The 18,710-nt window shown below is 38.2% G+C and overlaps 1 protein-coding gene across 4 annotated transcripts in view; it reads right to left on the bottom strand.

Moving 5' to 3' along the window:
* The window catches only part of ENPP3 (ectonucleotide pyrophosphatase/phosphodiesterase 3), a 135,479-nt gene extending 117,715 nt beyond the window's left edge, over positions 1 to 17,764 (bottom strand). The window contains exons 1-2 of one of the 4 annotated variants that reach the window (XM_016428904.2): positions 17,706 to 17,764; positions 3,978 to 4,190 (exon numbers count right to left, since the gene is read on the bottom strand). In XM_016428904.2, coding sequence (XP_016284390.1) covers positions 3,978 to 4,055 — 78 coding nt within the window. In that variant the 5' untranslated portion in view covers positions 4,056 to 4,190; positions 17,706 to 17,764. Of the gene's footprint in view, positions 1 to 3,977; positions 4,191 to 4,353; positions 4,375 to 5,535; positions 5,701 to 8,850; positions 8,896 to 17,705 lie in introns of those variants that run through there. The other 3 variants (XM_056818795.1, XM_007484570.3, XM_007484569.3) reach the window with 3 other exon arrangements.
* Positions 17,765 to 18,710: the final 946 nt, after the last annotated feature.

The following is an 18,710-nucleotide window of genomic DNA, read 5'->3' as shown; positions in this document are numbered from 1 at the left end:
GCTAGCCATGGAAGATGCCAAGGTCATGTGCCCCATCCAATCATCAGCCATTTTTGACTTTTGCTTTGCCACTGGATTTCAATAACTGGAAGAGAAAGTGAGGCATACAAATTTGTGCAACTCTGTCTCACTTAAATCAAGTTTTGCACAAGTCAGAAGATAACACCAATGATGTCATTTTGGTCTGCTTCAAGTATGAATGATAACAACCAATTAACCAACAAAAAGAAATTTATAATAGAAGCTGACAGTTTCATTTATAATCTTCTGTTCTGTTTATTGAAATATTTCATTTTGTCATGATAAAAAAAAAGAAACCTTAAAAAATAAAAGTCTATAATCTAAATTCAAAGAAGTAGACAATCTAAAAAGGAAAGGAGATGTATCCCATTCTGGCTTTCATATATTCTAATTGATTCTCTACAAATCCAGGACAGACCTCCTAGAATAAACTAGGTTTTCTTGGGACCATTACAAAATTGAGTAAAAGATGATAATGAAAAGGAGGAGGAGAGAGGAAAAGGAGGAAAAAGAAGACCTAATTTAAATGTATCAAGTGTGTCAATGTGGATTTTTGGATGACTCAGTTTACCCTTACTTCTGAGAAACCCCAGTACTAAGCCCACTTCTTTTGGTTGGAATGTTAAGCATCTTTTTGTTTAGAGGCTTCTCTACTGGGTTAAAGTTTCTTCTCAGGAAGCCCAATTTGACCTTTGCCTTTAATTTGTTACAGCTGACCATTTCCTAATGCCATAGCTATTGACTGCAAAGAGCTTTATGCACCTGTTTATGATTAGTCTTGGTAAGCTTCCCAAAAGGTATAAAGAGACTCTCAGATCCAGTATCTCTTTGGAGTTGACATTTAGCACAGAGTTCTCTCCCAGAGAGGACTGAGCATTGAGTTGAGTCTTCTCCCAGGGGTACAGTTCCCAGGCTCAAGGCCTTTGGTTTTGTATGGTATTTAGCTTTTGACTCTGTGTAATGACCAAATGATAAGCATATCCCTTTTTCCTGATTAAAGAGTGGGTTCTCTAACTACCCGGAAGTTCTGTATTTATTTCCAAGTTAACAAATTTAACAAGAAAAAAAAAGTGATATACTGAAAGTTATGTTGGATTCAGATCTAGAGAAAGTGAGTCAGTATCCAAACTATCATTTACTACCTGATATGACCTTAGCCAAATTTTTTAATCTCTCTAAATCAGTTTCCTGATTTATAAAATGAGGAGTTTGTGTTAAATGACCTCTAAAGTCCCTTCTAGCTATAAAACTATGATCTAATTGTAAGATCAAAGTGATTTAAATAGGATGTTTTCTATAAGGAGACAGTAGGGTATATATAATAGAGGGAGCAGTAGATTTCAAGTAAGGAAAACCTGCATTCCAACCTTGCCTCAGATACTTAATGGCTGTGTGATCTTGGGCAAGTCATTTAATTTTTCTGTATCATTTCTTATCCATAAAATGAAAAGCTCAGAGTCTAAGGTCCCTTCCATCTCTAAATCTATAATCCTTTGATCCCATTTGAACTGCTGGCACATCCATAAGATTCTAATTCTCTACACTAAGTGCAGGTTTCAAATGGGTACTTTCAATCAGAACTCCATGATGCCAGGCCCTTGTTAGAGAGGCTGACCATAAGATGGTTTAGATTTCGCTTGGGAAAGAACACTCATGAGAATTTGCACCATATTTATGAGATACTCTAACAACATTCTACATTTCTTTATCTGCCTAGGAGGGAACTTCATTAAAAATAATAGTTGAGTATACACAGGGAATATTAAATTAGAACATTTGTTGTTGTTTAGTCATTTTTCAGTTACATCAGACTCTTCCTGATTTCTTTTATTTTTTTTAAATTGGTTCCAAGGCAGAAGAGTGGTAATAGGCAATGGGGGTTAAGTGACTTGCCCAGGGTCACACAGCTGGGAAGTATATGAGACTCCATTTGAACCTAGGACCTCCCCTCTCTATGCCTGGCTCTCAATCCACTGAGCCACCCAGCTGCCCCCTCCTTTGGCATTTTCTTGACAAAGAAACTGGAGTTTTTCTGACTCCAATTCTCTCTATCTACTATGCCACCTCTCTACTCCAAAATAGAACAAACTACTTTAATAGAACATACTAGTTTTTAATAGACATTAAAATAGAACATAAAATAAGGATAATATTCAGACCACAAGCTGAAGAGTCTAAGACTTTCCATCATTTGAGACTTGCACATTTAAGAAGCTGGTTAAGAGGAAAATAATAAATGGATTGAAAAATTGAAAGCCTTGTCAAATTGGGATTATGCCCTTTGTGGATAAGAAAGTAAAGAACTGTGTTTAGTAAATTTTAACAATTGCAGAAAAGGTTGGTTGGCAAAAGAAAATTATATTGTTGCTTGCCACCAGCTGATAAAGAGAAGCAATGATAGGTCCTCTAGGTGGCAGGGCTGCTGCCAGACTTTCTCAGGTGAGCTAAAGGGAAGTTTGGGAACAAACCCCAAAAAACTGGATTAGCCGACAGTAATGCTTTACTTCCCTAGGGTAACAAGGGTAAAGAGTAGGATATAGCCAGGGAAATATAACAGAAGCTTCATGTTTCAAAAAAGTAAGTTCAAAATAGGGATTGTCCACCAGTTGGGAACCTAGAGAATCTAATCTTTTTTTTTTTCTTTTAACACTTTCTGTCTTAGTAACAACTCTAAAACAGAAGAGCAACGTCTGGGCAAGCAGTATTAAGTGACTTGCCCAGGGTCACACAGCTAGGAAGAGGCCAGATTTGACATCAGGACCTCCCATCTGTAGGCCTGGCTCTGTCCACTGTGCTTGGTAACTGTCCTTTCTGATATAATTTTAATTAGATCTAAAATTTAATTAGATTTAAATTTTTTCTACATAGTTGTCTTAGATATAAAAGTAATTTCAAATGGAGCCTTATGTGTCTTGTCATAGATTCTGCAAAAAGGCTGGAAGGAGTGTTTACTTCTAAGAGGGAGATATATCCTTACAAGTCTAAGGCAGAGCAGATTTTTAAAGCACTCCCAAATATGCAATGAATGAGTCACTAAGACTTTGCATCATTGCTTAGGACTCCTCAAGGAAGAATTTATAAGCTCTGTGTTGATTATAAAATAAACAAACCCATAGTTCTTTTTGGTTTATTCTTTAAAACATCCCTGATATTAGAGGGATGGCTCATGTATATTCTGTGTCAATGCAACTAGGTTAAAGAAGCAGACTCTTTTTGAGTTTTCTGGAACCCGTCTAGAGTTGCACTGAAGTCTAATCCTAATTTACCTCCTTGAAACTGGTTTGTCAAATGTTACTGACAGAACAAAAGAACTAATGTTTATTTCACAGTTGTTGCAAAGAGTAATACTGAGGCTTTTTTCAGATAAATAAAATGATGAATAAAGGCAAAGACAAGTAGCACTAGAACACCAAGAGAAAGTAAAAAATTGATGACCATCCTGGAGAAGAGAGAAACAATAAAACATAGCTTCTCCCTGTCTGCAGAGAGGTAAGGAACTACTTCTATGGAATATTATATACACTGTGTGATGAAGCTACTATATTAGATCATAAATCTGTATCTAGGAGGGGCGTCCAAGGCCACCCAGTCCAACTTCCCTCATTTTACAGATGAAAACACTGAATCACAGGGAAATTAACAGATTCACCCAAGGTCACATAGGTAGAAAGTCTCGGGAAAGATATGAATACAGATATTGTGATACCATTGTACCAGCCTAACATTATGTTGAATTGTTTTTTATTTGGGGGAGAAGGGAGCTTGGAAAATTTGGTAATGAGGTAGGATTCAGTCTAAAAGATGAATGGGAAATGACTCAGTAAAAAAGCATAAATATTTTTAAATGTTCAAATGATGTGAACAAATATGCTATTAGCCATAACAAATCATATATGTGCAATTCTTCATCATGCCAAAGAATTAACATAAATCTGAAAACTGTTGTCACTACTTACCCCACACAGTATTTTATACTTCTTAAGGGTCTCTTTTTTCACAGTGTCGTCTGTTTCTAAACCCAGTATAGATTCCATTATTCTGCTTGTTTTAAGAAGTCAGTAGCTGAGTCTTTCTCCTCTGTTAGCTAACAGAGAATGCCAACAGGGAAACCAATGTCATCAGGTTTTGAAGATCTGTGGAGGACTGAGGCTCTGGAGTGATTGGGCAATCTAAAGATATTATTTAAAAAAAAAAAGCAATTACACATGACTGCCAAAAGATAAAAGTTAAATTTTAATGTAGATAGCCCTATCATGAGTACAATAATCAGATGTTTCTATTTCTGTTCAACCTGTGCTGTTCTCTTAATGAAAGAAATAGCTTAAATCATACCTGCTTCAATATTTTCTACTCTTCTACACATCTAAGAAGCAGCAAAAACAATGATGATAACTGTTCAACCCAGTCCTGGTTTCCCAAATTAGGAGGCACACTGGATAATGTAAAAGCAAGAGGTATTGCTTTATTACAAGCTAGAGCTTGGGTCCCACCACCTCCAAGGCAGATGGGGCCCTGAAGGAAGGGGAGAGAAGGATTATATAGGGCAGGATTGAGTTGCAGAAGAGGATATCTTCTCGGAATACTGGATAGAGTTAGGTCCTTGGGGTTAAGGGTCATATTATCAGTTCCTAGAAGAGGGTGAGGGGTGCGTAACAAGAGCCCCTGGGGTTGGGGTCCTTATCAGTTCCTAGCACATTCTAGGATATGATAACTGGTTCTTCACTAACTTGACTTCAGGGGGCTCTAGGGGCAAGGGGGTCAAGGAAAAAATGTTCCAGGGCTGGTCCTTCAATAACCATCTTAATTTCTTCTGGAATAGAATTAATCTACTACGGTTTGCTTGTGAAGACAAATCTTGTTTCTTAAATGAAGAAAATGGTCAAATTTAAGAAGTTTGCATTGCTCTGGATACCTCAAGAGGTCTTCTAGTCTAGGGTCCTAAGAGATCACAAATAACTGTTCATGCTGCTTTTTAAAATAAATAATAGGAGACACTGGGTGGCTCAGTGGATTGAGAGTCAGGCCTAAAGATGGGAGGTCCTAGTTTCAAACCTGACCTCAGAGACTTTCCAGCTGTGTGACCCTGGGCAAGTCACTTAACCCCCATTGCCTAGCCCTTACCACTCTTCTGCCTTGTAACCAATATCGTGTGTTAATTCTAAGACAGAAGGTAAAGGTTTAAAAAATTTAAATTAAAAAAAAAAAAAGCAGTAACAATTTCTGACATTAGAATTTAGTGTTTCCTTGACCCAATGAGGAAGTCTTTCAAATACCAGCCTAAATCCCTAAGGCTATCACAAACATTCACTTCTTAAAAATATGCAAATTGAAAACTTATTTCCTTTATGATTTGTGACCAACAGATGCCTTTGTTTCTGTCCTTGCTTCCTCATTCCAAGGGGTACCAGTTTCATATTTTATGCCTTTTTTCTGACCAGGTTATTCCATCACCAGGGTCCTCGCCTTGCCTTTACATAAGTTTTCCCCTTTTTCTCAAATGCCCTCTTTCCTTACCTCTTCCTTCTCTGACAATTCCTGGCTCCTTTCAAAATTCAGGTCAAATGCCACTTTCTACCAGTCTTTCCAGATCTTCGCCAATTCCAGGTGTCTCGCGGACAAATTCCGCGGCAAAGCTTCTATGGACTATGACAAGTACATCCGCCTTATGTAGGATCCAGGAAAGCTGAGATGGAGTAGGGTGGAGTAGAGCCAATGCCTTGCCCCTGGGGTTAGATAGTTACTTTCTTCAAAAAGTTTTTTTTCCCCTGTATAGCTATTTGAAAGAAACTTGGAATTTTCAAACCTGGATTTCTTCTAATCCCTAGGCTATTTGTAACTATCAGGCAAATAACAGTTGGCATATTTTAAGACTGTCCCTTAAGCTAAATGGAGATTATTGATACCCTTACCAGAAAGAGTCACAGAGAGAAAAGAATGAGGCCTTAAGGACATCAACTAGCTGGGACCAGACTGCCTTGCTTTTTGTTCTAAAGAGTTTGGAATCTGGGGCTGAGAATCACTTGATAAAAGAAAAGAAAAGTCCCCAAACTAATACTTTGAAAGAATAAACTGATCCTAGATTGAAGGTTAGCTGCCACTTTTCTCCTTAAAAAATAAACAAAATAAAATAAAGAACATTGTGTCAACATGGAATCTAGAAACCCCAAACTTGTGGCCTAGTGGGATCTGGTGAACCCCAGGTTTCAGGACTAGTTTATAGGTTGGAGTCCCCCAAAGTTCGTACTTGGTCCCTGTTCCCATGGGAATCCACCCTGACTGAGTGACAGACCCTCAGGTGAATGACAATCCCAGTTGGGTGGGACTAAGCTTGTGTGAAGGACCTTCTGTGTTTTAGGTAGTCTCCCTATTGTATCAGAGATCCTTTCCCAAGAAGATCCACACCTGGGCAGGAACCATCCATTAGAAGCAGCCCCTTCTCTTTCACCCTAGCCTCTAGCTATGATTCCTTTCCCAAGCTTGATTGTACCTTGTCAGTGTAGTTCGAATACTCCCATTTCCTTTGTAGCTATAGTGATGTCAATCATCTTTCCCTGCCCCTGGATCCCCCAAATGGTATATAGGTTCCCCAAATTCTTTTGTTCCTTGGAGTCATCATCTAGCCTTGTGGCACTCCCAGGGATAACATCCCCAGAGTCCAGGCTTTATACCCTGAAAAAGTTGTGGCACCTGACTCTGAGTAAAGAATTAAATACTGGATTTATCCCTATCCTGATTAAAGACTTGGTTTTTCTGACTATTTTAATAGTTTTGTGTTACTTCCAAGTTAAATGGTGAACCAGGTACGAGGACGAAGTTATGGCTGCCTAAACCTCCATCCGGCTTGACCACCAGACGTGAGGTACACACAAGAACCCACTGAGTTTAGTCAGGAGTCAGCTGGGTGAGTTGAGTTAGATAAGCCAAATCGGCAAACTAGCCTCTCTTTAATCCGGAACCAAATGGCCAATCTCGTTTCGGTGAATGCCCCAGTGTAGCCCCCAGTAGGACCGCTGCTGAGTTCATGACCATGATATATGTCCATATATCATATACATATTATATATATATATGTCCATATATTATGGACCAGGTACCTGCAAATGTTGGAAAGAGTGTCGAACATCGACCAAATCTGTTTCCAAAGTAAGTCGGCCAAAATGGAGCCCGGTTCAACCTGACTGCAAGCTCCACAGTTTTGGGTGTTGAGTGAGTGTTGGTGCCCGTGTACTTGAGTGAAGCAGTATCTCTACTAGGAGTAAGATCGAGGATAGCCTAAGTCAGATGCATGAATGGTTGGCTGAAAGCTTTGAATGGGAAGCTTGAGTTGGAGAGTGAGAGCCCCAGGGTTCAATTGAGGGTCTGGGTAACTGCTTTAAGTTGATTAAAATAGAAAGTTTCTTCATGAATTAAAATGTCATGGCTTAAGGTTTAAATGGTTATAAATTATTTTTTTTATGAAAGAGCTTCTCATAGAAGCTTAAGAACTTAAGTTCTAGATCTCTTAATTTTCTGTGGGTTTTTGCTTATATGTCTAATGTATTTCTTAGGCAGAGACTTTGTTAATAATTTCAAATACTTGTGATTTAAACGTTAGCAAATAATGTCTGAAAGTTGTTAACAATTAATTCCTCCCAAAAGTTGAAGAGGAGAGACCAGAGCAGGTGGGGAATATCCAGCTGGAGGCAAAAGGAGGCCCAGAAATTCATAACTTTAAAGTCTCCTCTTTTCTTTCCAAGTTTTGGTATGGGTAATGTGTAAAATTGTATATCAAGTGCAGTTAAAGTTGGTAATGAGATGCATTTTATTCAAGGTATTAACTTTTGTTATTTGAGTGCTGTAATTTTACATTTTTGTCAAGCTGTTATTTGTTTCCAAAGAGCAAGGTGTGTGTGAGTTCTGGAGTAAAAAAAGTTTTGGTTATCCTGTTGTAAAATGACAAGAGATTGTTGGGGAAAGGCATTGCTTTAAATGGTGAGGAAACCCTGAACATTTTTAATTGATCAACAAATTTCTTCTCTAGGAGCGGCTTTAGCCTTAGGCCAAAGTGGGTTGAGGCAAGGTTAAGAGAAAGGCAAATTTGGAGCCAAAAGTAAATTAGAGTTTAAAAAAAAAGATAAAAAGAAATGAATTGTATAGGTATTCTGAGTTAAAGGTAATTTTTAAACTTTTCCTTAGTAACTCTAAGTTTTGTGTTTGGAGAAAAAAAATGTTATGGGTTTTAGTTTTTGAAAAAGTAAAAGGATCATGAACTATAACCTGATTTTTAGAATTTTTAAGGTAAATTTCCAGAATACAACCATTACAATAAATAAGTTTTTGTTTTAAAAGACCAGTGAATACTGATAACTATTTTGTTTTGTAAACATTATTTCTGATAATCATTGGCACATGACCCCTAATAGAGAAAGGAATTCCCCACCTGGGAAACTCCTAAGAAATGTCTAGGAAGCCCTGTATTTTACCACCCCAGTTCTGGAGTGTGGGTGAAGTGATTAAAACCTATTAAAGTTAAGTTTTACCTCAAGATGGTTCTTAGGAGCCAAAAGTCTGGACCATATTTTCCTGTAGCCTAGAATCTGAAGAATTCCTAAAGAAGATATCTCTATGAGAAATCCGAAGGAGCCCCCAAGATACTGAATAAGTATTGTTTCTCATCATTTTCATTGACTTTAGAAATATTTCTGTAGCAGACATAAAACTGGCCATTTTATTTCCCCTGAGAATTACATTTAACCTGAGCAAGGTCCCTTTAAGTAGAGAACCTAGAAAGAACAGAGCTATTCCCCAAATTTAGTTGAAGTAGGAAAGTTTAAAATAGTAGCATTTTACCTGGTTAAGAGGTTTGAAAGTAGCATCTGTTCATTGGAGAATTTGCAGCAAAGATTCCAGAGTGCTATCAGAAAAAAAGTTAAAGAATGATGGAGCCTAAAAATAATTGTTAATAACAGAAGGTCATTTTAAATCCTGAGCATGGTTAGAGACAATTGCCATCTAAGGGTGAATTGTAGGGGAAGATAATTGGGAAAAGAAATGCTGTGGAGGAAATTGGTTATTGATACAGTCACAAGGGTGAATGGAAGGGCTAAGTTTCTGTCAAGTTCTACGGGTCACTGCTGATCATTGCCAATTTACTAGGCATGGCATTAATATTCCAAATTACCGAGCTGTTCTCCCTCATTTTAAGTTACTTCCCACTTTTCTCCTGTTAATAGCAAATTTTCTTTTAAGTGGATGATGAAGGAAGCCTCAAGAAGGTATGGCCTAGAATATGGGAATTGTGAAAGCAGATAGAAATTTTTAACCATTATGAAAGAGAAAGCAAGTTCAAAGAGGTCCCTTTTCTTAAAAGGAAGAATTTGGGTCATAAGGAAAACCTGGCAAAATATCAGTGCCCAAAAGGGGGGGAAGCCTCCCACATAAATAGTGGATTCTAAGCAGCATTTTTAATAAGCCAGGTTCATATTGAATACTGAATTGCTCCCCACTACCAGTAAAGTTTATATATTTTGTAGCTTCAAGGCAGGAAACAATGAGATGAGAGAAAGCCTTTGTGCCTAGCAATACTAATGAAATCACCCCTAGGGCTAAATTCAGTGGTAAATGAACCCTTATTGCTAATGAATAGATACTCAGAAAATTGAAATGTGTAACCAAAATTAATTTAGTTAAGGCTAGAACTCAGTCAAATCAGGAGAATTATTTTAACAATTTTTATTTACAGACTTTTTACATTGGCTGACTCAGTTGCAATATTTTTTTTTCATACAAAGAAATAGTTAATAGAAGTAAAAAGGCTAAGCTATTTAAGCATGATTATGGTTGTTAGATAGTTAAAGGTGAATGAAAACAGTTTCAAAATCTCTAGCATTTCAACCTCCCCAAAGTGGGGGGTGTGAGGGGTTTTAAAACTAAGGAAAATTAGAAGCATTTTTAATCTTGAGAATTTTTTTAGTTAATTTCAACATTGAAACTTAAATTTGACCTTTAAAATTGTTTTGAGGCTGAAATTGCCATGCAGTCATTTTAATGTGGTTTTGGATTTCGGGGAAGGGGGAAGGTGATAGAATATCTAGTTAGAATTGTACTTAGTACTAAACAGTTTTAATTTTGGCCATGAAACAGGAAGAAAGGCCATTTTCAGATTTACACGCCCTAAATAACCTGTGATGTGGATTTTATTTTTGTTTTTATATTCCTATAGTTTGTAGGGTTGTTTTTTATATGATTATTTTGGTAGAGTAAGGCAATCTTTCTAATTAAGCATGTAGATAACATAATTTTCTAATTGGTGTAGAAAAGACTTGGGAGTTGACCTAGTCCTGTTAAAGAATGTGTTTATGGACTTTCGTTTTCTCTTACCACAACGAAGTGGTCTAGTACAAAGGAGGAGCCTACAGGAGGACTGAAGTCTGCAGGAGAAAGGAGGCATTAGGACCCACCAAATTTGAAGGACTTAAAGACTCTGGGGGGATTGGGGTAATTGTGTTGTCAAAATTGCCTAGAGTGGGCTGCCTACCTTCCTCTGGCATAAGTGACAATGCGCCAGGCATTGAGAAGTGCTCCCAATGCCAATTGCTTGTACCTATGCCCCAAGGCTTTCCCACCATTAGTGATAGAATCCAATCCCATATAGCATTACCCATTTGTCCGTTTATTTGGTCAGCAACATCCAGTCTTGACCAAAACAAAGGGGAGCATGTCAACATGGAATCTAGAAACCCCAAACTTGTGGCCTAGAGGGATCTGGTGAACCCCAGGTTTCTGGACTAGTTTATAGGTTGGAGACCCCAAAGTTTGTACTTGGTCCCTGTTCCCATGGGAATCCACCCTGAAGGGAATTCCAGGTTAACAGTTTCAGGCTGAGTGACAGACCCTCAGATGAATGACAATCCCAGTTGGGTGGGACTAAGCATGTGCTAAGGACCTTCTTTGTTTTAGGTAGTATCCTATTGTATCAGAGATCCTTTCCCAAGAAGATCCACATCTGGGCAGAAACCATCCTTCTGTATCCATTGGAAGCAGCCCCTTCTCTTTCACCCTAGCCTTTAGCTATGATTCCTTTCCCAAGTTTGATTGTATCCTGTCTGTATAGTTTGAATACTCCCATTTCCTTGCAACCATAGTAAAGTCAATCAATCATCTTTCACTGCCTCTGGATATCCCAAATGGTATATAGTATATTTGAGGGGTTGTTTACTTGTATTAGAGGAGTTGAGATTTTCAGTATAAAGAGGGGGAAAGAGATGAGAACCTCCCTTCTCAAAAGTGGGGTTCATGGGAGACAGCCCATGTTTTAAGGTTGGCTCAGAGAGAGGAGAGGGGGTTTGAAGATTTTTCCCCCTTCTGCCTTCTCTCCTTAGCTAAGGCTGCTCTCCCAGATTTGCTCTTGTCCTTCTTGTCCCCCCTTCACTACTAGAGACCATAGGGTCTCCCCTTGATCTGATCACTGACACTCAGCTTAGGGAAAAGCTAACTATTTTAATGTCAACTCATTCAGGGTAATACAAAGGAATAACTAGCAGGGAAAGAATGAGAAAGGAAGGTGGGAAAAGGGGTCCCTATCTATCTAAAACCCTTTTCCCTCCCTCCTTGAATTTGGGGGGAACTCAGGCCTTGACAGCCTGAGCTCTCTGAGAGAAAGTCAGGTTGATTCACCCTGGGTTTGGCCCCTTGGCCACACAGTTCAGACTTAGGGCAACAGTAGCTAAAGTAAAATCGGACAGAGATTTTAAATGTCTCAAGTTTCCTCTTTAATAATCTCTTCAATTGGGAAGTTTTGGGGGGAAAGATTTCCAGTCACCAGCAGGAAAGGTGAGTAACCCTCAGGAGAAAGTCTTTTTCCACATTCTCTCTTTGGCTTCTCAAGACTGAGAGACCAACTCCTCTACCAGCCAGAGTCTTCTCTAGATTCCAAACTCCTGGGCCCCTCCCCCATCAAGGTGCTCAGTTTCACACACTCTTCAGCCTGGCACTTTTCTTATGTCCCAGCCTCTGTCACAAATCCTCCATTTCCTATTGTTCACATGGTGCCACCCTGGCCCATTCCAGTAACTTACCTTCTTTGTCTATTCTAATCTATCTATGTTACTTATTGTTCCCATCTAACCTCCCTCCTCCCAAAATAATCAATTTTATCCTAATCTGTCTATTTGCTCATATAAATTCCTTTTTAAGACTTGAGTTGTGGGAAGAGGGTTAGGATTATGTGCCAACAAAGTTTTTGCAATATAACAATTTCTTAATACAAAGGTCATTATTATTGCAATCAATATAAAATTTAACTACTAAGTAAAATTGAACTATCCTATGCCTTATGTAATACTAATTCCAATGTAACAATTCATAACAATTATATATATATATATGTATATATATATATAAACTTGTATATAAATGAAATCTGACTTATTCTGTCCCTATGTTACCTCTCTAGTTACAACATTCCCTTTTCCACCCTAAACTATTCCATCCCTGCTAATGTTATATTAGTGGATTAGCTCATTAATATGTTATCTATATATATATATGGGTTTTCTACACATTTACACATTTACGTGTTATTTATACATATATATATGTATATATATATATATATACACATCCTCTGATACTAGAGATTGATTTACAGATATACAATTTATGGGTTGTCCTTATTTACGGCACAGCCCCTAATGTCAGTGTGAAATTTGTTCATGTTCTAGATATGTCGTGGTGGATGTATATTTATTTTAATGTGCATGTGAATGTACTTCCCTATATGTGAAGTTAATGTGATTGGCGATTAATCTTACGTGACCCATTTTCCTGAAGTTCATTCCCCCTAATGTCTTTGATTCAAAGTTCTTTCCAGTGTGTCTTCCATCCTTTGGTGTTACTTGAAGTAGTCACCAGTCTGGATGTTTTCATTTTTACAGGATACATACTTGTCGGGTGTCTCACCTTGAAAGATGATCTCGGGTATCAGTAACTACAGGATCATGCATGTGTGTAAGATTAATGTGTGCATGCATGTAAAAGTGAATATGTTGATGCGTGTGAGTGAAACTTTATACAGGATTTTTGTGCCATCTTCATGTGTGCAAGCGAGATTTTTTTTTTATATAATGAATGTAGGTATCTTAATGTGTGATTGTAAGGCAATTATTATATTCCTATATGGTTGATTGTAGAGGTTAATGATATTTTAGTCTAGGTTTGAGATGGAGATTTGTATACATGTTTACTAATTCTAAGGGATTCTAAAACCCAAATAAAATCCCAGATTCCGCAAGAAACTGCTTGTCCTGTGTTTCACAGGCTATGCTAATCCTCCCTGATTTAACTAACCCAAATTTATACTATCTGTGTTGGGCATTATTTTGTTTTGGTTTCACTGTCTCTGTTTAGTATCTCTATTTCTTCTTGTCCAATTTTGTTGCATTCATGGACTCTATGTTTATCAAGGGTTGTTCTTGGGGCATCTGTGTTTGAATGAATTTTGGGGCTTCCATTAAGTTGTCTTTTAGCTTGTTATCATGGGCATAGTGATGTTTAATGTGAGATGTGTGAAACCAAGAATCTTTTCCCATTACTTTGATCAATGTAGGAGTGGTGAGAGCCAAATTCTTTTGTTCCTTGGAGTGATTATCTAACACAGTGGCACTCCCAGGGATGAGTCCAGGGTGTAAATCCTGTAAAAGTTGTGGTGCCAGACTCTGAGTAAAGGGCCAAATATTAGATTTATCCCTTTCCTGATTAAAGACTTGGATTTTCTGACTACTTTGGTAGTTCTGCATTACTTCTATGTTAACTCATTAAATGCCTTTCCTTTGAGCTTCATAGCCTCTGACTCTCTATTAAGGGTAAACACAATGATGGGGAGTTGTGAGCTATGGTTCTGTTAATGTGATTCAAAAGAGTATCTTGAACTTAGGCTAACTGTTCTTTTTTGAGGACTGTCCCATGGGAGTTTTGGAAGGCACCCCTAAGGTGCTGATATATATACACATGCTTAGATGCATAGAGAGTGATCCCTCACCTATTGCTGGAGTTATGTTCCAGAGACCCCTTGCAATAGGTGAAAATCCACAAATAGCGGCTTACTACATTTCCATTGTGTACAGTACAGTATTCATCTGCAAAGTCCCACAATACAGCAAGAACTGCCGGATATATACTTGTCAACTTTTAAAAACACAAAACCACTAAAGTTGTCAGAAAGACCAAATCTTTCATCAGGACAAGAGACAGTGCTCAAGATTCGGCCCTTGCACAGAATCATGCGCTTAAGATCACACAGAGCCAAGAACTTAATACCACACAAAGCCAAAGTTCTGGGACTCTGGAAATAGTATCTCTGGGAAAATGCATCACCAAAGATGATTTTCCAAAGAGCAATAGAACTTGGGAGTCTTATATACCTTTTGGAGGAATAAAGGACAAAAAAATATATAATTTATTAGCTTTATAAAGGACATAAAACAATGAGGAGTCCCAGGGCTAGATCATCAGGGAGAGGCTAATGCTTTACAACTGATAGAAAAGGACAGTTCTAGCCAGGAGCTGGTCCACCTGGGAAAGCATCTCTGATTCAGTGGGGGAAGAGGGGGAGGGAAGGAAGGGTGATTGAGATTTTGAGCATTTCTATCACTCATGTCCAGGATATTTGATGGATGCTTGGGGGTTCATTGTTCAGTCTAACACAAGTTCAGTCTGAGATTTCCCTTAAGGTAAGTTCCTATAGGACAGGGGCAAACGGGATTTCCAAAAACACAATTGACAAATTATATAGGGTTTCACAAAGTCTTAGAGCAACATTACAAGATACAGAAAGACATGTAGTCACTTTCCTTACTTGGGAAGTAGAATTATAGAGATAGGATGTCAGGAAATCAGGGAAGAATATGTTAACATTAAGGCCTCCCTCAAGGTACAGTTGGTAGATGGAGCAACTAGACAGCTCAGTGCATAGAGAGTCAATCCTGGAAAAAGGAGGTCCTGGGTTCAAATTTAACCACTTCCTCGCTATGTGACCCTGGTTGTCACTTAACCTCAATTGTCTAGTCTTTATGATTCTTCTGCCTTGAAATCTATACTTAGTATTGATTCTAAGACAGAAGGTGGGTTTTTTTTTTTTTAAAGATTGTGGGTTAATATTTTATTGAATAAAATACAGATTGCTATCATCCATAAGTACACTGTTTATATTCAAGAATTCTAAAACTCCTTTATCTAATCATAATTTATAGGTTTTCCAAATCCAATTCTGATTTCCCAAATCAAACCCAGCTCTTTGTCAGTGGTATGACCTCTACTTCCTAAACTCCTAATTTCTCTCCAGCCATCACCTCTGCACTATCCACTCTTTCTTTTCCCCACCTTAATCCTTGGTGAACCAGTTCAGCACTAAGCTGTGCTTTTTCTCTTGAGTTCCTGGAAGCCTTATCAAACTGCCAATTTGTGCCTTGCCAAGGCTTAACCTTGGATGCTTCCCACCTTCCTCTGCCTTTACTCCGACCACATGCTACTTGAACAAAACTGGAAAAAAAAAATCACACAACCATTCTGACTGGATCCACTATAGATTTATGCTACACAAACTGAACTTGGATCTCACTACTGCTAGACAATCCTACCTCCTTTTATCAATTTACTATCCCACTCTCCATAGCATCCCCCTCTCCCAAACCTTTTCATTCCTCAAAAAAACCACTCATGGTTCTCCACCCTCCTATTCTCTCAACTAAGTAACTTCATATTTTACAGGAAAAAAATGAGACCATTCACCATGAACTCTCTCCTCTCCCTTCTTCCTTCTCTCATAGCACTCAGTGTTTTCTGTCACTGTCTCCTGCCCTTTTTCCCCCAGGGGAAGAGATAGCTTTATCCCTTCCAAGGCAAATCCATCTCATCTCCCCAACAGATTATTCATGCTGTTAATCCCATGCTTTTATTTATTTCTAATCTCCCTGTCTACTGGCTCCTTCCCTATTATCTAAATATCTCCATTCTCAAAAAACCCTCACTTGAACCTCCTATTCCCTGCTAATTATGTTGCTTTTTGTAACTAAACTGTTTGAGAAGGCCATCTGTTAGATGTATTTACTTTCTCTGCTCTCACTCATTTCTTAACCCTTTAAAATCTAGTTTCTAAACTCATAATTCAATCAAAACTTCTATCTCCAAAGTTACCAATGGTCTTTCCTCTATACTTATTCTTTTAAGCTCTTCAGCCTTTTAATACTCCCCTCTACTTGATACTCTTCTTTTCTCTAAGGTTTCAGAACACCACTCTCTCCTGATTCTCCTCCTGTATATTTGGCCACTGCTTCTCAGTTTTCTTTGCTGTTTTCTAATCCAGGCTATATCCTCTAAACTGAAGGTATCCCATAGTATCCTTTCCTGGACCCTCTTTATTTCTCTATACTATTTCACTTGGTGAACTCATTAGTTCCAATGAAGTTAAATTATCATTTTTATGCCAATGATTCTCAAATGCTTTCTTAACCTTTCCTCAACTCTCTGATGACCTCCAGTCTTGTATTTCCAACTGCCTGTCAGACATCTCAACCTGTATGTGCAATAGACATCTTAACTCAGCATAGCCAAAACAGAACTCATTATCTTTATCCCTAAACCATATTCCATAAAAAGTCCATATTATCGTCAAAGACACCCCCAGTCTCTTAGTCCCCCAGCCTCACAACCTAGGTGTCATTTTGGATTTCTTACTATCTTTCACTCCATACTTGATCTGTTACCAATGCCTACTGATTTCACCTTAGCAACATGTCTCCAATATGCTCCCTTCTCTTCTCTGATACTGTCCCCACCCAATCTACAACTCATTAAGGATCATTCCTGCACTGAGAGTAGTTAAGTAGGGAAGGAGCAATCCCAAATAGCCAGCAGGTACAAGCTATTTTCAGATATTTATGACATTTCAAGGAAAGGTGAATTTAAGAATACCAAATAACATTCCTTCACACAGACACAGACACACACCCTCCCTATCCATCTTAGTTGATGATTCACTGATAATCATCTTCATGCCTACCATATCAACCAGAATTGGAGAAACTGAAAATATAGCCCTAAGCTACAATTTAATAATTTTACTGTTATTAAGGAAAATAGGAAGGTGGAGAAACCTCCAGATACCTCCTCCTGGGTAGATCAAAGATATCTATCATACTACATTTTAAAATACAGAAAGAATAGAGGAGATAACAGATTGCTATAGTCTCTCTCAGTTCTAAAATTCTAAGATACTATGAACCTCCAGATCCTTGGGAAAATGCTGGGTTGTTTTTTTTAAATATATAAAGAAATGCTGATCAAGTTATCTTGTGGATGAAGGTACATGTCATATGTCATATCTAAAATCCTAAAGAGTAACTTGAGTTTTCTAAATTCTCTATCACTTATTCATTCATGTCCAACTCATTGTGATCTCATTTAGGGTTTTCTTGGCAAAAATATTAAGAGTAGTTGGCCATTTTCTTCTCTAGCTCTTTTTACAAGTGAGGGAACTGAGGAAAACAATTTTACTCAGGGTCAGAGTATCTGAGGCCAGGTTTGAACTCACAAAGTTGAGTCTTCCTGACCCCAGGCCTGGTACTTTATCCATGGTACAACATAGCTGCTGAGACCCTCTTATCACTTACCTTCCTTTAATATTCTCCTTGATCCAGTAGTTTTCTTACCTTAAACTGAAACTTCACTCCTATTTCTGTCACCTGATTTACTCCTTCTGGGTCATCATATCCTTAGATATTTATTATATTTGCTTATTCCATTCAGCTTAGTAGTTTCTAAAATAGAGAAATATTTATTATCACTTATGCCTGAGAAGGTCACTCCTCAGTTACCTAAACTTTGGGTTCCTCCTTACTTAAACTTTAACACACACACACACACACACACACACACACACACACACACACACATATTCCCATTGTTGTCCTGGAATCCTGTGTCCTTGACGCTGCTTCCTATACATTAAGTCCTAGACATCTATACATTTGGAGATAGCTTCCCTACAAAGTCTCCTGGGCAGAATCTGTAGGGCATTGGAAACCAATGGTGTCACACACAAAAACCCCAAACAAACAAAAAAACAACCACAAAATCTTGCTTCTATTTCTTTTGAGAGAGAACTAATGCTGTTTCCAATGGCTTCCTTGAGTTCCACAAACTTGAGCTTCCTTATTCTTTTAGTTTCACTAGGGCTAACCCCAACCCCCACTTTCACCATCACCATCTCCTTTTAATTGCAGTGGCAAGATTCTGATATTGTCTCTCTGATTCTGAAAGAACCACAGGCAGAGATTTCTCCATCTCACCAAAGACAATTAGATTCAGAAGCCTAGCCTTTCTTTTGACAGAGTCAACAGTCAATACTGCCCCTCACCAAACCTCAGGAAATGGGAGTTATTTAGGGGTATGAGATAAGAGAATGGAGCACTGGCTCTGGAATCAGAAGAGCTGACTCAAATCTTCATGCAGATACATACTGCCTGTGTGGTTTTAGGCAAGTCACTTAACTCTCCTGGGCCTCAGTTTACACATCTGTAAAGCAAGGACTGGTTGGATGAGATAGTCTCTGAGGTTCCTCCTAGCTCTAGTCTATAATCCTATGATCCTAAAATGACTGCTCAAATCCCATCCAATGCTAAAAATATTTTGAAAAATCATTTTAAGTCTCCTAG

This window comes from Monodelphis domestica, chromosome 2 (assembly GCF_027887165.1).
Source record: "Monodelphis domestica isolate mMonDom1 chromosome 2, mMonDom1.pri, whole genome shotgun sequence".
Classification (NCBI taxonomy): Eukaryota; Metazoa; Chordata; class Mammalia; order Didelphimorphia; family Didelphidae; genus Monodelphis; species Monodelphis domestica.
The sequence above is the reverse complement of the archived record's forward strand: the minus strand, read 5'-3'. Positions and strand labels throughout refer to the sequence as shown.